Source organism: Gambusia affinis, linkage group LG08, assembly GCF_019740435.1.
Source record: "Gambusia affinis linkage group LG08, SWU_Gaff_1.0, whole genome shotgun sequence".
NCBI classification, from domain to species: Eukaryota; Metazoa; Chordata; class Actinopteri; order Cyprinodontiformes; family Poeciliidae; genus Gambusia; species Gambusia affinis.
Genome location: NC_057875.1, coordinates 3,746,348 through 3,765,764, shown reverse-complemented (window position 1 = coordinate 3,765,764; position 19,417 = coordinate 3,746,348). Strand labels below are relative to the sequence as shown.

Here is a 19,417-nt window from a genome sequence, read left to right as displayed (position 1 = left end):
TACATCAAGCCCACATTTTTGTTTTGGTCTGATGTAATATTCTAATTTTAAATGTCATGTTTGCATTAGCTGAAAATGTAGCACTAAAGAATTAGCAAACTGCTGTATGGTTTCTTCTGGTTTAATAAATACAATATTTATGATTAATGTAGCAGAATTGTACTAGTAAAGATTTTGCAGACATTTTCTCCTGTCCATTGAGTGAAAGGGTATGAGGATGAGTGACAGCGGTCACGTTGTTGCTTTGATTTAATCATTTTACAGGAAATTATGTTAAGTAAATCAGAGAATATTGTGACAATTTAGTGATAAATCCACAGTTGTGCTATTGACTGTTACAGAAGTAAAACCCAGAGTCCCCAAGGCTAACAGGCTAACAACAGTGTTATTCATAAGTTCAATCAGTTTTTTTTCTTTCAATTTACACAAACAGATAAAAGAAAAAAAGTTAATAAAATGACTAAGGTTGATTTTTTTTTTTTTTTTTTTTTTTTTTTTACTCTTATTTTCTTGGTCTCAGGTTCCCACGGGGATCTGGACGGCGGAGAGGAAAACACAGCGGACACGCCGAGCCTATCAGGCGAGGAGGGCGGAGCCTCGGATCCAGAGGATTCAGCAGAGGGAGACAGCTGCAGCCCGCCATCGTACACGGCGCTCTACAACGAAGGTCAGACGACCGTTCGTCCATCCATCCATCTATCCGTCCATCCATCCATCTATCCGTTCATCCATCCATCCATCCGTTCATCCATCCATCCTAGATAGAGCTGAGAGCTTGATCATAAATCAGTAAAGTAATATCTGAACCAGAGCTGCACAGCATTCTGGGAGATGTAGGCAGAGGAAACACTTCAGCTGCTCAACCTTTCACAACGAGCTAAGAAATGTTGGAATTGACTGACTCACTCGCTCTCTGGTTACCCAGCAACCCACTCATTCTTTGGTTACCTAGCAACAACCTGTTGAGTAACATGCGCAGCAGCAGTTTAAGGTTTCACTATGATGCCTCACAGCTGCTTAAAAATACAGAGCAGAGGGGTGGAGAGGAAAGTTTTATTTCAGATATTTAAAACAGAAACCGAATCAATGTTAATATTGGATCGGTGCATCCGTGACCTTTCCAACGTTTATTTCCACATCGATCCTCGAGTCAACCAAAGTTGACCCGTTATTCTGTCAGCAGACCCGTAACGTTCTGCAGAGATGCGGGAAAAATGGCTGCCGCACCGTTATGTGCTTGTGACTTCCACACGTGTCACTCTTTTATCTCTTCCAAAAAAACAAGAAGAAGAAGAAAACATTTCCGCGGCCTCCGGTTAGTCCGCCCTCTTATCCCAAATCCCCCCACCTCTCCTCCTCCATCACCATCTCCTGCCTTGTCATATCAGAGTTTTCTCTCATATTCTTTTGACTTATTCAAGATTTCCCCGGCTGTGTTTCTTTTTTAATCTAAAAAATAAAAAAATTCCTGCTCTTGTGAAATTTTGGGGGCTGAGGCTGATAACCGTCTGCTGTTTGGTTTGGTTTGATAAACCCATGGAAATTCGGTCAGGTGCTAATCGAGACCAGATTAGAGATTAGCCCAACGTGTGTGTGTGGGTGGGTGTGTGTGTGCGCACACGTTTGAGGTGAGCGGTGGGTTATGTGCTGATTAAATGAGAAGAAGAAGAAGATGAGAGAATTCAGGCATGCCTCACATGTGAGCCAGTTTGTCGATAGCAAACCGAATTGGCGTCCATTTTTTCCTGTTTGTGCATGTGTTTAGGCCTCACACACACACACACACACACACACACACACCTCCTTCATCATCACAGTGTTGATTTACTCCTCTTTCTCCTCTCCGGGGTTCCTCGGTTGCCCAGCGCTGCCATTATCAGCTCTCTGTAAATCAGCCATGTTTGACGAACCTGCTCTTTCAACCTGGGATCAATACCAGGTCGTTATCAGGCCAGCGCTGGCTAATAAAGGCAGGGCCTGTTATCCGCCATCTGGACGACACACACACACGCACACACACACACACACCCACACAGTGATAACCAGCCTGATAACTTTAGCAAGAAAAAGAAAAACACATTCTAGCAGTAAGGGGCCTGAGCGCTCGCCGCCGGTTTATTAACGTTCATCGAAAGCGTCGTTTATTAAGGCGCATCTGTTCTGCACGTCTCTTCTTCTCTTTTTTTCTTTTCTTTCTTTTCCTCTCTTTTCTCAGAATCGCTGTTCAGTTGCAACCTGCAAAAACAACAAGTTCCTTTTTTTTTTTTCTTCTTCTTCTTCAAACAATCATTTTTATACATCACAGGAAACGTGATAAAAATCCACTTCTGGCCCGATAATTCGGCACGTCACCTCCTCCTGACCTCTAATTGTCGTACCAATGTCTGAGCCAATCAGCGGGACGTTTTTAAATATTTTATTGTCTTGCAAGCTGATTTTTTTTCTTTTTGCAGTTTTTCATCAGTGTGATCGGCGACGATAGAAAAAGTGTGCGTGAGGCGTAAAGGAACAAACGACAGAGGCGGTAATCTCGGGTTTCATCGTGATAAACAGCTCAAGACTGTACACCGGATTAGCAGCAACAGTCATTTCTTCACAGTCAGGATTCGCTGCTTTGTATCTGTCCGTGTAATTTAACAGCTCTCTGCCTGTTGGTTTTACAAAAGGAGCACTGTTTGCTTCAAAAAATAAAAAATATGACGTCTTTACTGCACGCTGTGGCGACGATTGCTTTGGGTTTTTATTTATTAAAATGTATAAAACTCTCCAAACTGATTGATTGATGTCCGCTGTGAACCGGTTTTGTTTTCAACCAATCAGAAGAAGTTCCCATCTTTTAATTCTGGGCTTTTATTGATTCATTTGAGTAATTCTTATTTGTGGTGGAAATTATTTTTGCAACTTTTCAGCTGCAATGATTTTTAAAAAGGTGAACCAAGTTAACAGGATTAGGCCTGTCATGATAACAAATGTTTCTGGATGATAAATCATCCCAGAAGTTATTGTGATAAACGATACTATTGTTGTTTTGAGACCATTTTCAGGTAATATAAATATAATGGCACGAGAACACATTCTCAAAAATTAACAAATATTAAATGCTAACGAACGTTTAACACTGGAACTGGAAGACATTTCAAAATATTCAAAATAAAAAGCAAAACATCAGAAACAACAAATAAAATGAATTGTGAACCGTCTGCGAACAAAGTTGTCCTTCAACAAAAGGTTTGTTTGAGGCCAAAGCATCAAACTGAAAACTTTTCATCCAGTTTTTGTTACAGATGTGTTGTAGCAACTAAATGTTTGTCAACCAGCTGGGATTTTAGTTGTTTTATCTATGAAAATTAAAAAGTAGTGTTGTCATAATTAATAGCAAAAATATTAAAGACTAATGACTCCATGTTCGTTCAGCAAAATTTTATATTTTCCTTCCTTTTCCAAACATTTTTCAATAAATACATACTAAACCTGTTCACAGACTTTTAAAAAAGTGATCCATGCATTTTATTCAAACTAAAATATCAACTGTTGTCGCTGCCTCTCCTTTGGTATCCACTGTTTTCTGCTGTTTCGGCTTCAGATCGTTAAGAACGATACGGCTCGACTCCTGACAGCCACATAAAACCAATAACACATCTTCGCCTCTTGTAGGAGTCACCAGACGCAACGGCGGCGAGAATAACTGGAACAACACAGAACAATAGGAAGAAACATCACAAAAAAGTATCTGGGATGCTGTTTAGAAGGTCCTGTTGGTGGATCTGACCCGTGTTGCGTAGAACCGGAACCAGGGTCAGAGGGGGCTGCACGCGATTGGACCATTTAGCATGTAGCAGAAAGGAAACATTCAAGCACACAAAGGATGAAGTCGGAGGGCTGTCGGAGTTGGGAGGCGAGAGAATGCTGGGTGACTTTGCCCTGCAGGTGTGACAGGGGAAGTTCAGCTTATCAGATTGATGGAAACTGCCTCGCTGAGGGGGGAGGAAGAGGAGGGAGGGCGAAGAAAACGGGGGGTGGGAGTTGGCAGAAAAGTGTCTGTCGACTCCTCCTGATACCTGCCTCCCTGTCTCAGATGATATGGGAGATAATATTGATAATATTAAACGCAATAACTGTGTCTGCAGCTCCCCTCATGCTGCAGCCCCTGCAGGATAAAATCAATGTGCCATTCAATGTGATTTATAGCTGAAAATAATGGCACTGTTTAGGCAAGTGTGTGTGTGTGTGTGTGTGTGTGTGTGTGTACAGTACATCTTGTGTGAGGATTTGAAACGGTTGGAAAGTGAACGTGACGTGAAACTGGATGTCTTCTTTTTTTAAAGCGGCCTCTCAACTCTTTTGTTAATAACGACGGAGCGCGAAGGCGTCACGGGGCGTTTATGGCCCGTATCGATCGGGCGCTATCGCTGTTTATCGGAGCGGGAATGCAAGGGTAAACATGGCCTTTGTGCACGCGGCTGCAGCGTTATCGGGGCGGGGGCCGCAGATTGGGCGGGATTTGGGGGAAGAGGAGAAAGGAGGAAGGTAAAGTCTGGAGTTTTCAGTATGGCGGCGACGATTAGGACTCGGAGAAAAAGAGATTTAAGTTTTTTCAGCTCGGACGACAAGTTTTCAGAAGCATCCTTTGATTCAGTCAGTCAACCAAAAACATGTTAGGTTGGTACACTGCAAAAATATATGGTACCAATAGTTTTGGTCTAGTTTCTAGGCAAATATCGTACACTTGAATTAAGACAAAACTAACTTATAAGTAACTTTTTAGCAAGACACATAATCTTGTTTTAAGTCAATATTTCATAAATGTTGACGAGAAAGTTCTAGTTCCATTAGCGAATTATTGTAATTTCACTTATAGCAAGACATTTTCCCTGTGTGGTAAGTGAAATAATCTGCCAGTCAGTAAAACTGGGCCAGGTTAAGCATAACTAGCTATGCTGTGTCAAGATAAATGAAAGTAGCAAAAGCTAAGCTAAATTAGGACACGTTTGTGCACTATCTCAGTTCATCCTGTCTTAAGTTAGTTTATTTTACCTTATTTTTGTTTGTAGCCCACTGCCGCTAAGTTTACCTCAGTACAGTTTGACCTACTATACATAATTAAGGTCAATTTAGTCTAGTCTAGCTCAGCAAAGCTTGTTTTACCTTAATCTAAGGCAGGTTAGATAAACAAACAAACCTTCAACAATGAGCGGTTTTAGAAATATATTGTAGTTTATCGGATTCTTTGCCAAAGTAAACAAGTAAAACACAAATTCAGACTCATCTAAAATAAAAAAAACATCATTTTTAAGCTGAATTTTGACTTTTTGTCAAGTTCTCAAATGTCAAGTTTTTGTTGACTCAGGCTAAATAAATGGTACTAAACTTTATTTTTGTAACATCCTGTTGGTAACACCTAAAGATCCAGTCTAACATTGGTTCTTTGCTAATGTTTGACAATCTTAAGAGTTTTTTGGGGGGTTTTTTTTGCCTTTATGATTCATAACTCAAAGTTAAGTGATTGTAACATTCCTCTGAAATGGTCCTGGACCGAAATCTAGAGAAAAAGCAGTCAGAAAAACTGCAAATAAATCAACCAATGGGCTCCAGAGTTTCAGCCGGTTATCGTTATTAAGGAGGCTAATCCTGACGTGTCGGACCCAGTTCCATGCAGTCAGCTGACCCTTGGCCTGATGATGTCGTAAGACAGATCCCCGGTCAGATATTGTGATATGCAATGATGCAAGTATCAATCTAATCTAACAAATCATGACTTGTGCTAATAGGGAGAGGCCCCGAGGTCTGATGGACTCACTGATACCACCAGGCAAAGTTCAGGGTTAATATATGTCACACACACACACACACACACACACAGCCTGATATTCTGAACCCAGCATTCCCATGATGTCTTTGATCAGGCAGCAAGAGGCTGGCTAATCAGCTTGATCAATGACAGGGATATCAGAGCTGATTAGTGTAACACAGGCCGCCTCAGTTTCTCCTGAAGGTGACAGTGGGACGGCAGGAAGCGAAGCAGATGGAAAGATTAGAGGAGGGAACGTTGCACAAGACCTGGCTTCATGCAGGCAAGGAACGGGAAAGAAAAGCAGACAAAAAGAGGAACGAGTGGAGAGCACACACTGCAAAATCACAATTGGTCAAGTTTCTAGTGCAAATATCTGTGAAATAAGACAAAACTAACCCTAACTTTTCAGCAACCTTTTTCAAGTAACATAATGGTAATAGCATAATAATAATGTAAGAACACATTCTCAAAGATCAATAAACATTAAATTCTAATGAACAATTTACACTGGAAAAATTTTTAAATAGCCAAAATGAATTAAACAAAACAACAGAAATGGGTGTGCTATGGTGGCGTAGGGGATAGCGCGACCCACATTTGGAGGCCTTGAGTCTTCGACGCGGCCGTCATGGGTTCGATTCCCGGACCCGGCGACATTTGCCGCATGTCTACCCCCCTCTGCCTCCCCCTTCCTGTCAGCCTACTGTCTTATAAGGGACACTAGAGCCCACAAAAAGACCCCCAAAGGAGAGAAAAGAAAAAAACAGAAACAACAAATTAAAGGAATTATGAACCCTCTGTAAACAGAGCTGTCCTTCAAAAAAACGTTTAGTTGAGACCAAATCACAGGACTGAAGACTTTTATCCAGTTTTTAGTAGAAAGAAAGAAGAAGAGAAAAACAATAAATCATGGAATTAATTGTTATTATTGTGACACTCCTAGATATTTGCATTATGGACTGGACCCAAAATACCTGGTAAGATTTCACTGCTGCCTTTGATCAGCAGAAAGGAGGAATGCACACACACGCACGTACGCCTACACACAGACACCCACATGTTTGCTCAGCTATCTTTGTGGGGACTTTCCATTGACTTCCATTCGTTTCTACAGCCTAAACCTTAGCCTTAGCTTTACCCTAACCTTTACATACCTTATCCAAACCCTAACCAAAACTCAATTCACACCTTAGTCCTAAATCTGACCCCTGACCCAAAAATAGCGTTTCCCCTTGTGGGGACCAGGCTTCGGTCCCCACAAGGAGCAGTGGGTCCCCACAACGTCGTATGTGTCAGGAAAATGGTCCCCACTAGGTATTGGAAACAAACGCATGCACACACACACACGCACACACACACACACACGCACATACATACTGGGGTTTGACCTGTGTGCTGAGATTCAGCTGGGTGTTTGATTCAACTGGAGCTCTTTGTGTTTCCAGAGTCAGGGATGCAGGACTCAGGAGGAGGACCTGATGATGACGACGATGGCGAAGGGGAGGAGCCGGCTGCTATGCAGAGCGGCGGCGAGGATGAGGAGGAGGAAGAGGAAGAAGTGTTACAGTGGAGAGGTCCAGGTGAGAGTCACCACACTAGTACGGTCATGACTACACACTGCATTTTAATTAACTTTATATTTTCAGTTTGATAATCTAAGGTTGTTTTCGCATCTGGTTGTTTCGAAAGTGCAGTTCGCAACCAAACCGCACTGTAAAAACACAAAATCTTACCAGATATTCTTTGTCTAATTGAACTAGATCAAATCACTACAAATATGTACTAGAAATCCTAGTATTGCTTTGGTTGCATTTACCCAGAATGCCCTGTGTTGTAGTCCACTTCCTGCTTTTGGAGCGCTCTCCGGTCCGCTTCGTGTTCGCATTCGAACCACACCAGAGTTCACTTCAGCCAAATTGAAACCAAGGTTTTTAGGCGGGCCAGAGTTTGCTTTTTTTAGTTTCCCTAAATGAACTGGGCTTTCTAGAAAAACGAACTGGGCTTTGATTAAACCCGACTAAACATGGCTGGTGTGAATTCACCTAAAACGTGAAAAACATCAACATGTCTAAAAACAGATTGTTTCTACAAGAACACTTTGTGGACGGTCTTCCCTTCAGCGTTGCTTCACTTCATTGTTCCCCATTAAAACCTACGTGTTACCTTCTGGACTTTGACTAGGCCAGTGGAAGTCCCTGATTCCTTTGTATTTTACTTCCATTTCTTCTTTGTTCTTTTTTCCCTTCATTGTGTTTTTCACATTTACTTGTGTGGTTTCCTTCCTTTTAAACATCCTTATTGGAGTTTATTCATTCTTTCCTTCCTTGTATCTTTTATTTCTCCTTCTTATGTCTTTTTATCCTTCCTTCTTTCTTTCCCCTCTTGTTTTTCTCTTTCCAGGTTGCATATTCGAATCTGCTGCTGTAAAACTCTCAGCTCTAAGCATTAGTATTTTATATTTCAGAACAAACGTAAAGCTTTCAGCTCCTTCATTTTCTCAAGTGGATTGTCTCCTCCGTTTTCTTCTTCTTCTTCTTCTTCTTCTTCTTCTTCTTCTTCTTCTTCTGTCCTCGTCCTCTGAGGTCTTCCTGGTCTTGTTGTGTTGCCACAGACGTGAAAGTGACACATTAAAGTCGCAACAAAAAACACAAAACAAAAACACACACACGGCTGAGAGCAGATAAGAAGTAAATAATTTTATTATTTATTTCCTCTCTTATCGAGCTGCGTTCGGTTATTTATTTCTCTCTGTCTGTTGTCTTCAATGAGTTAAACAATGCAGGAAGATTACTGCACTATCTCGCATTATTTCCTTTTCAAGCTGTGCACGTTTTATGTACGTCCACGCGCCTCTCTCTCCCCGTGTGTGTGTGTGTGTGTGTGTGTGTTTTAATTCCTCTGCCGGGGAAGAGAGGATGTGTTCATTATCGTCCTGTCCCAGCCTTGTCCCTTTAACAGTAATTGGAGCGATATTAATTGCTGCGCGGTGGCTGGTTGATGCTAGCACCATGATGCTGCACTGATACGGCCCTTCTTTTCCTCTCCTCCTCACAAACTAACTGCCGGCTGAGTGAGGAGGAGGAGGAGGAGAAGGAAGGGGAGGAAGGGGGAGGCAGAGTAAGGGAGAGAGATAGCCCCTCTATCAGCTCCGGAGCAGGCGCTGTCTTTATCAGGAGCACGATTGGCAAAAAGGAAACTTTGACCGGTCTGAATTTTTCTCTTATCGTCAAGCCCCCCCGTTCCTCCTCCTCTTCCTCTCCTTCCTCCCTCCATCCATCCACCTTCTCCTCTGTTCTCTCCATCACTGCTAGCAACCCTTACCTCCGTTTTCCTTCTTTTCATTGTTTCTTCTGCTCATAAGGAATGTTCCCGTGTGTGACATGAACGCAGAGGAGAGGTGTGCAGCTCTGGGAATAAACAGGCTTTTATCTCCGAGTCCGACTGTTGGAATTTCGCTCGTTTCTCACTCTTGTTGCCTTTCAGACACTTTAAATCGAACGAGCTGCTCACCTGCTCGTCAGAAAATCCTGGAAAATCAAAACGAATCGCCTCGAATTAGGAGCTGCTGCTCATCCGGGGGTGTCAGAATCTCAGTTTGGGTTATTAGACACTTAGAAAAACAGCCTTAATGAGTCGAGAAATTAGATTCTTCAACTAATGATTATTCTAGTTATCGATTGTCCTATCAATTATGTTAGCAATTAATTGATTAATCAGATAACGAATGGAAACATTCTGCGGATTTTTCAGGTGTCAAAATCTTGATTTCTGATTAAATCTTTAGAAAAACAGCCATAATGAGTCTGTGTCTAGAAAATAGGGCTGCAGACAATGATTATCTTAGTTATCAATTAATCTATTGATTATTGTGATGATTATTCATTTAATCAGATAACAAATGAACACATTCTGCAGGTTTTTCAGGTGTTAAAATCTTGATTTCTTATTAAACCCGTAGAAAAACAGCTGTAATGAGTCTAAATGTCTAAAAATTAGGTTCTGCATCTAATGATTACTTTAGTTATTGATTGTTTTATCTGTTATTGTTGATGATTGATCAATTAATCTGATCAAAATGAGCACATTCTGCAGATTTTTCATTTAACCATTTAGATTTATTTTATACAACATTATAAAACGTATTTATTTAGATATAAATAAATAGATACTCCACTAATTAGGAGCTACTGTTCATCCTGTGGTGTCAGAATCTCCATTTGAATTATTAAACCTTCAGAAAAAAAAGGCCATAATGAGTGTAAATGTGTCTAGCAATTAGTTTCTGCAACTAATTGTTATTTTAGTTGTTGAATAATCTATTGACAATTTTGATGATTAATCAGACAAAAAATGGCACATTCTGCAAAGTTTTATTTAGCTACTTATTTCACACAATATTAGGAATACATAAATATTGTGGCTTTTGCAAAACAAAAATCTATATATTTAAACCATGTCAGGATTTTTCTGATAGCCAATTTAATTTTTTTTAAAGTTTTCATTTAAATCAATTTATTTCTTGGTGTTGTTTTATCTTCCGTTTTGTTTTTAGCGCAACATAAAATATTACTATGCCCCCGCAGCTTTATTAAAAGTCTATTCAGATCTGCAGTACTTCTTCCACATTCACAGAAACGTTTATCTTGACCATAAAACATCAGCAGTCATGTGGTTTTAATCCTAAACACGCTGCTTCAAATCATCCAAGAAGATTCAGATTGATGTTTCAAGATGATTGGGGAACATTTTGGATTTTTGCTCCATTTATTAAGACGTCTGTCATCTATGATTTGTTGAAGAATTGAGTCAAATGAGAGATACAACCAATAAATATGAAGCAGATTTTTTCCTTTTTAGAAATTTTAGATCCTATAGTTAAAACTCTGCATTATTCAGGAGTTTTCCTGCCACATTTAGACTTTTAAATGTTTAAATGTTTCCATTTAAACCACAGTGTTGGTGATATTCTGATGTTCACAGGGAAATGGTTAAGCTTTAAACGGTCACTTTTTATCTGATGAAAAGCATTTCTGCTGAAAGTATCGCTCAGAAAATAATCTTGTTAAACATCTGCTGACCTTCCAGAAGTGACAATGTGCTGCTTTTATCTGTTCGTCGGACAAAACCAGCACTTTCTCTGCACTCTGGTGAACTATTAAAGTGTCATTTTTCAGTTTTCTCATCGCAGATCTCTGAATAATATTCTCCTCTTCTTATTTCTGCATATTGATCACTATTTCAGCTGTTTTCACATTAAAATCACTGGAGTTTCTCCTGCCGATTTCAAGGATAGTCATGTGGAGGAAAGTTTGCTTTCCCATGAAAAGCAGCTCAATACTTAAATACTTTTTAATTCTTGGATATTTTTCCCTTTTTTATTGCTTTTACAAATCGGTTATGATTAGCTAAAATGTGAGTTTTAGCCTTTAATCTGAAGCTGGATAGGAGTCGTCGGCTTCGCCGTACCGATCAATTTTAATCAATTTTCTCTGACTTTTCCATGAAATATTCAGTTATGACGTCACTCTAGACTCTGACTCTGTTCAATATTCAGAAAGGTTTTGATCCAACCATTAGCATGCTTTCTCTGTGGAATCATGAATGATATGCAACAGCTTTTATCGATGTCTTCATGACATTAGCTGAAAATGCTAACGTTTGTAGCATGGACACAGTTTGGACGTCCGCAGCTCAGCCATCCTGTTGAGCAGAAACACAATTTAAAGTTTAAACGATTCACTGAAAATTGTTCTTTCCTGTATTAAAGTTTCATTTTTGGTGACTTTTGTAGTTTTTACACTAAAACAATTTAAATTTTAGATTTTTCAGTCTAGATTCTCAGAAACTTTGTTTTATTTAAACTCCTGTCACGCTCCCAGTTTCTTCCCCACATATACAGTTTATACATCAACATGCAGGTATTTCTGTCTACTTTCACTCAGCGCATCTTGCATTGTTGTGTGACTTTCAGTTTTCTCTCAAATCAGTCCAGAGTGCAGAGAGCGCACACCCAGACTCTCATTCACGTCGTTATATTTCAGGTTCTCTACTCTTACCAAACATTTGAATGTTTTTTTGCCTCTAAGCTGTTTATTGTGTGACATGTTTAAGAAAAATAAGTGTACTTTATGATTCATTATAAACCTTGCGACTAATAAACGTCATGCTGGGTTCTGTACAAATTCATAGAATAGTAATCTGGTAATTATATTTCTCATGATAAAAAAAGTGAATTATTCTCGTCTGGAAACCAGTAATTCCTAGATATGAAAATTTTAATTTCCCTTTCTGAGCCCAGTTTGTGTTCTAACCTCCTGATACGAATCTCTTAATTTATTCAAATATTTTATTCAGATCGGTCTTTGTTGCTGCCGAACAGGCCGATATTAACATGAAAGAGAGAAAACAACAACAGAACATTTTAATTTCGGGGGTTTTCTTTCTCTTTACAGATAATGTGATTCATTACTGGCTGCGACTCGACGTGTTCAGCGAAGTCTCCGTGTTTCTGTGTGAATCTGAACACGTCCCTTAATGTGAGAGATCACAGCAGACGATTCTCTCCGTTTGTTGCTGTTTTTTTTCTTCGTTTTTAGCTTTTTTATTTGGTTCTTTTAGCAACCATCAAACTGTTTGTGGCTTCAGCTGATATGAAGAAGCCTTAAAATTAAAGAGATGAGGAGCTGGATTAGAAGCTTCAGTAATTTCTAGTTTTTCTTTTTTTTTGTCTTAAAGCAATCAAGATATAAGCGAGTGTCGGTTTGCTGAGGGCGTGGTGGCGGTGGCATGAAATCTAGGTGGGAGCTGCCTCCCTATCAGGGATGGCATGATATGCCAAAGCCGCCTTTTTTTAATCTTCACTGCGTCCGCACTTGCATGATATGCAAAATAAATTACGGAGAGATGGGAGGAAGGAGAGAAAAAAGTGTCTTTTGAATGACCTTGCAGGCTGCAGGGTTCGATATTTTCTCCCTGGTTGCTTAAAATTCTTGATATGCAAATGCGGTGTCAGAGTAATCCCCTGTCATTCGCTGGATGGCTGCCTGGCGGTCCACACATCCTCTCCTCCGGCAGAAACCTCCGCCGGCGGTCGAAGAGGGAGACTCACCGACCAGAGGAATGATGGAAAACCCAGAGGATGTTGGTTTAAATCCTTACATTAACAGGCGGATTGGCAAAATTAAGAAAAGGTGCAGATAATGTTTTAGAAATAAAAAGTATGGTGGATTTGCATGAACTCTGCTTTTATGCTATTAGAAGTCGAGTGATTAGAAAAGGAAGACCTCAGAGGTTTGTTGGAACAACCGGCATCATGAAGACAGAGAAACTCAGCAGCCAGATCAGAAAGTTTAAAGCAAAGCTAGTTATTAAAACAATGTACCGAGCATTGAACGTCTCAGAGTAATGAGAAAAGCAGCAGAGAGAGCGTCGGTAAATCTGGAGGAGAATCAGGAGGTTTTCACACCTGATGGTCCGGTAGATTTGGCTCCATCGGAGACCAAAATCAATAATATATATACGGATAGACACATGATCAATATCGATAGATAATACGTCTGATAGAATATTCACTGAACTCCGATCCAGAAACACACAGCATTCTGGGGGATGTAGGCAAAGACTTTAGGCGCTCAACTTAACCAGCTAAGCAAAGTTAGTGGAATCAACAAACCCACTCATGCTTTAGTTACCTAGCAACAACCTGTTGAGTAACTCGCGCAGCAGCAGTTTCAGGATTTTGCCACCGTGACTCATCACTGCTTAAAAAAACATGGAGTGAAAACTGGATGAAACAGGAGATGTTACGCTGACAGTATTTCAGATATTTAAAACAACAAAAAAAATATCAACATGGACTGACATGAAACTATTATAATGTAATATGTTTTTCAGCCTTATCGTCCAGTCCTACTTTCACTCTTCACTGTTTCAAATTAACTAAAACCTCTTTAAAAAAAACCTGTTCCCCTCCTGAACTGTGGTGGCGCTGCACAAAGAACCACTGATGGAAAAATACAAAAACCTCTGAAGAAGACATGTGAACAAAAATGTTTACATGTGAACAAAAATGGAGTGCCGTCAGATTATAGCAGATGTAGGATTTCTGTTGTCTGTAGTAAAAGACAAAGAGCCATTTCTCCTGTTTGTTTTGGTTGTATTTACCCAGAATGCCCTGGGCTGCAGACCACTTCCTGTTTTTGAAGCGGCCTCCGGTCCTGTTGGGACCAAATAAAAGTTCGATTATGCATTCACACCTCCCCGAACAAACCAAACTTTCTATTTTACTTAGTTTTTGATTTAATTCAAACTCAAGCTGTGCTTCTTGAGAACGCATCAGTCATCATTTGGGCCGGATGCGACGCAGGTCCGCTCTGAAGCGATTTCCTGCTGTTGACATGGAGACCGGTGACACAGCAGACCCTCAGAGGAGGAGATGTGAAAAGATGTAGCTTGTGTCAACACCTAAAGATTTTTAACAGGACATTAAATGAGCCCTGAGGTTTTTCTACATGGACTTTTCTGCATGTTCTCCTGGTTACATATGTGGGTTCCCTCTGGTTCCCTCTGGGTTCCCTCTGGGTACCCCGGCTTCCCCTGCAGTGACAGATGAAGGTTTCTAGTTTCCTGGGGGTTTTTTTTACTCCAGCTGATCACGGCGGTTTTCCTGCTTGGCCAGCACTCTCCACTCCTTATCCTTCCCCACCAGAAATATTCAAATGAGCTCCAGTAAAGCATTATAATGGCAGACGTAATAATGGTTACTATTGTTATTTACCAGGCTGCCTGTGTGTGAGGGGGGGTTGACGTTGGGTTATCATACTGCAGTTAATTATAGGGGTGCATGAAACCACACTGTGCGCCTATTATCAATGCTGAGAGTTTAATTTATTTGTGCTGAGGAATGGAAGATGTTGGAGCCACATTTACATACAGAGCATGAACCACACAAGGTGCTCCCTCATCAGTTTATTCTGCTGCATTTTGTCCTTTTGATGAAGAAAATCACATTTAAAGGTTACTTTATAAGTAGTTCTTCCTTTATTTGTCCATTTACTGCTAGTTTTGCTAATATCTGTTTGGGAATCTCAATTTTGGAGCTGAAATATTTTCTTCTGTCTTTTTTAGATTCATCAGGGATTTGGTGAGTTACAAAAGTTTTATCAACACAAAAGTTGACCAAGAGGTAATTTGAACTCATAACAGACCAATTAGACATTTTTTCCAGCTCTATGGGGCATAGATTGATGTAGTGTTGCCCCTCCCCCTCCTGTTGCTGTGCACTGCTGTGAGTTTTTTGTTGCTCTGCTTTTTAAGAAAGCCATTAGATTTCTTTGAAACTAAATACTAGAATACAGTGAACCCCCGGTATTAGTGGGGGTTCGTGTCAACAACTGCATGCAAATACTTGACACTCGCTCTAAGAATGTTTAAAACTGGCTATTTTAATAGTTCAAACAACAAATATACCTTAAAATGTATTTATTTGCACAGTGGGAACCATATTGGTAAAGCACAAAAGCAAATGTCTACAGTCTTTATCTCCACTCTTAATTTCAGCTGCATTTATTTTGCATATTCTCTACAAAAAAAAAACATCTACAAATAGGTAAATTTTCTTTGAATACTAATCTGCAAACAAACTAAAGTTCAAATTAATAAACAGAGCTGGTGAGAATTTACCCCAAGAGCCTTTTCTGCCTAAAGGAATCAGAGTAACTTAAAGTACAAGAAATGCATCTAAAATGGTCAAAAATAGGCATCACTAAAAATAAGTTATAAAAGCAACAAAAAAAACAATTTAAAACATTGACTACACAGGTCTTAACCAATACTTTGGAAACAATTTAATCAAATCAGCAGCTCAAACTCATAAAATTGTACTTAATCTAAAAACAAAATTTCCTCTCCATTTTTGCTGTTTGGGTCAAAATTGCTGTTTTGTCATGTTTGACGTTCAAGGTAGCGATGGGAAGGAAGGATGATGGAACAGGTGAGATGAAGATGGGAGTGTTTCAGACAGAAATTGAGTTTTAGAGTGCAGAGATAACTAATGAGGGGTTAAGGATCAATGAGAGGAACAGTGGAGCAGTTGAGATAGTGAAATTAAAGGCAAAGGATTTCTAAGTCAGAGAGGTTAGAAGGTAGGCGGATGGGAAATTTTAATCATGGTGGCGCTTTGTGTGCAGCTCTAAACAGAGGTTTGATGATTGATGATCCTTAGAAGGAATGAACTTTCTCCACAAAGTTCATCCATGTGGACCAGGAAGTGAGAACAGGAAGGCTGAAATACTCACCTACCAGCTGCGTTGTCAGCAACCATTCCTCATCCTGTAAATCCTCCTCTAACTCTGAAATGTTCTGCTGAAGTTTGAGTTTGGTACAGTTGGGACTGGTTACTCTAGTCAACAGGTGATGCCTGCTAAACCGAGCTTCACCTTTGACCTCATTCTTTGGCACCGTTCCTGCACACCAGGGTGCAGTCTGTAGTTTCAGGAAGCTTGGTCTCGGATCGGTTTTTTGCAGATGATGCAGTTGTGTTGGTCGGTTCACAGCCAAGAGATGGAGCTAATGTGTCCCGCGGATCATTGTTGATGTTCTCACTTTCTGTGAGGCATACTGCTGACTTTCAGTAGCAGTATGCCTCAGTTAGACACCATGTTAGCATAAGTGTTAGCTTATGCTAACATTAAAATTGTGTAGCTGATGCGGTTGGCTTTTGAGCTACACTGTGTCAAATGAATCAAACCCTTTGAAAGACCCGTTCCCTTCCTCGCCTGTGAGGGCGCTGCACTAAGAACCACTGAAGGAAACAACACAGGAACCTCTGAAAAAAACACTAAGAGCAACTTCCTTCTTCACGAAATGTAAACACAAATGGAGTCGCGTCAGATTTTAGTGGTTATAAGTTTTCTCTTTCGTCTGACAAAAAACACGAGCCATTTCTTCTGCTAATGCCAGACACGGGTCTTTGTTTTGGCTGTATTTATCCAGAATGCCTTGCGTTGTAGTCTGCTTCCTGCTTTTGGAGCAGTCTCCAGTGTGCTTGGCGTTCACATATACATTCAAACCGCACCAGAGTTCACTTAAGCCGAACAGAGGCCGAGGTTTGTAGGAGGACCAGAGTTCATATCTTTGGTTCTTTGGTTTGTTTCGCACCAAACAAACTGGACTTTCTAAACAAGATAGAGTTAAATTAAATCAGACCAATCAAGGCAGGTGTGAATGCACCGTTAACAGACCAGGCTTTAACTTCAACTTTTGACCCTGAAACAACCCACCAAAGCTTTAAAGTAAAACAGTAAAAGATGTGACAAAGCTTCATGTACGCAGTGAAGCACATCACCCGAGTCCTCAGCTCATTTTCTTCATCCCCACATTATCTCGTTCTTATCACATTCTGTCTCTTTCTCTCTGCGTCCTCCTCAGTATCTCTCACTCACCAGTTTCCTTCCTTTATTAAACAACAATCACCCATTCGTTCCCCTCACCCTTCAAGATGTGAGGGAGGTTTGTGTCTGCAGAAGCAGAGTACCTCGAGTTTGACAACAGATGTAAAAATCTGCTGGTTGAACTAGGATGTTTTTTTTTTTTAATCAATAGTAAGAAATTATTGGCCGAAAACAACTATTGCGTTTTATGTTATTCATTTATTGTCCAGTCCCATGAAATGTAGTTGTCAAATTTGCAACTTGGAGAATTTAACATAAAAATTTAGGACCTTGTTCTAATCTGTAGCACGAGTGGAACAAAATAAAATGTATGACTTCATGATAAAAAATAAAAAAAAACTGAAGTTGCTGGAGCCTGAAAAAAAAAAGAATGGATTTTAACCAATGAAATATAAACTGGATCAGATGAAATTCTGATTATTTTTGGCTCTATGCTATCTAGAAAATCAGCCACTTATTGAATTTCCATTTCCCAAATCTTCTGTCTTTGTGCGTCTTGCTGTTTGCAGCCTGGTTGGGCGAACCTCTTCATGACCCCCAGATTTTACAGATCTGAGTCCGTCACTCTCCAACTTTTCCCGTCTCCTCCCTGCGGCCGAAACCCGCCTGAATGAAATGTCCTTCCTCACAGGAGCCAGAAGGAGTTGTTAAAGCAGACATGAATTAATGATTGAATTAATTATCGGAGTCACATAGCGTACAATTAATTTTGTGGCTTTGCCTCAGTCTTTTCCCCCTCTTCCCATCTGTGCGTAGAGAATGTCAAGAAACATTTTCTAATTAATTTATGTGTGATTATCAGGTCTGGCTTCTGGAAGGTCTTCACTTTCAATTTGTGACAGGCTCCAGCAGACGGGAGAGAAACTCTGAGAGATAGAGGCGGAAGTGTGGATGAGGAGAAGGCGATTCTCCTGAAATACGCCCCAAAACGCAGACACACTCTTACAGTTTCTCTTTCTGTCTGACACGCAGTTTTAGATTAAAATGACTTCCACGATCTGAGCTGCCTCCCTGATCCGGAGACTCTGCACAAAACTGATCCCAGACTCTCTGTAGAGCAAATCCCAAACGGAAACCAGATCATATTCAGATCCAAACAGAAACCAGAACGTAGTCAGATCCCAAACAGGAACCAGATCATATTCAGATCCAAACGGAAACCAGATCATATTCAGATCCAAACGAAAACCAGATCATATTCAGATCCAAACGAAAACCAGATCATAGTCGGATCCAAACAGAAACCAGAACGTAGTCAGATCCCAAACAGGAACCAGATCATATTCAGATCCAAACGGAAACCAGATCATATTCAGATCCAAACGGAAACCAGATCATAGTCGGATCCAAACGAAAACCAGATCATAGTCAGATCCAAACGGAAACCAGATCATAGTCAGATCCAAACGGAAACCAGATCAAAGTCAGATGCAGGTTTTAACGAGCACAGATTGACTGTATCAAGTTCAAGTTGTGAACATCCATCCATCCATCCATGAATCCAGTCATTAATGTATCTATCTATCTTTTCATAAATCCATCTTGAACCAGTTGGTTCCCTCTAACAGTTCCCATGAATAAAAGAGAAAAATAGTTTCAGCAAATAGTTTTCTGTTTGTTCTCAGCATTCGTTGAGAGCTTTAAAATGGAGATGCCCTGTAGGCCTCCTCTGTAGACGAGGATAGAGGGTTGGAATGTAAACCCTTATCCTGCAAATCGAGCGTTTCGTCTTTAGTCTGACCACCTTCTGCACCACAACCGACTGGAACAACTTCACCAGAGATGAATCTCATCATGTGGACCAACCAAAGCCAATTTAGAAACCAGCAATTCATCCCATTATTAAAGCTTCAAGCTAGTTGAAAAAGACCATCTTTTGAGTGTAAGGTGTTCTCAGCGGGCCGTTGTGGCCCCTGGAGGCCCCTGTTTTAACCACAGAGCCAGTCATGTGCAGCCATGGAGAGCTTAGAGATTCCCTGGAGAGCAGATGATGAGCAGGTGGCTACAGAAGGAAAACATTAGAAATATGGCGTTTTAAGCCATTGAAGCTGCAGTATCTAACTTTTATAAAAAATATTTCAATCAAGCCACCGGATAAACAGTTTTTCTTTAACTGTAAGTTGTTTCCCCGCCATTATCGCAGCTAGCAGGGAGTAAATGAGGTTGATTGACAGCG

General features: G+C 40.4%; 1 protein-coding gene across 7 annotated transcripts in view; it reads left to right on the top strand.

Annotated features, from left to right (window-relative positions):
- zfpm1 (zinc finger protein, FOG family member 1) overlaps positions 1-19,417 on the top strand; it is a 102,678-nt gene that overhangs the window by 50,876 nt on the left and 32,385 nt on the right. For all 7 annotated transcript variants that reach the window (XR_006371412.1, XM_044125828.1, XM_044125830.1 and 4 more), the window contains 2 exons: positions 521-667; positions 7,237-7,371. Coding sequence is in view for 6 of the 7 variants with exons in the window: in XM_044125828.1 (XP_043981763.1) it covers positions 521-667; positions 7,237-7,371 (282 nt within the window). In the remaining variant the exon portion in view is untranslated. The remainder of the gene's footprint in view (positions 1-520; positions 668-7,236; positions 7,372-19,417) is intronic.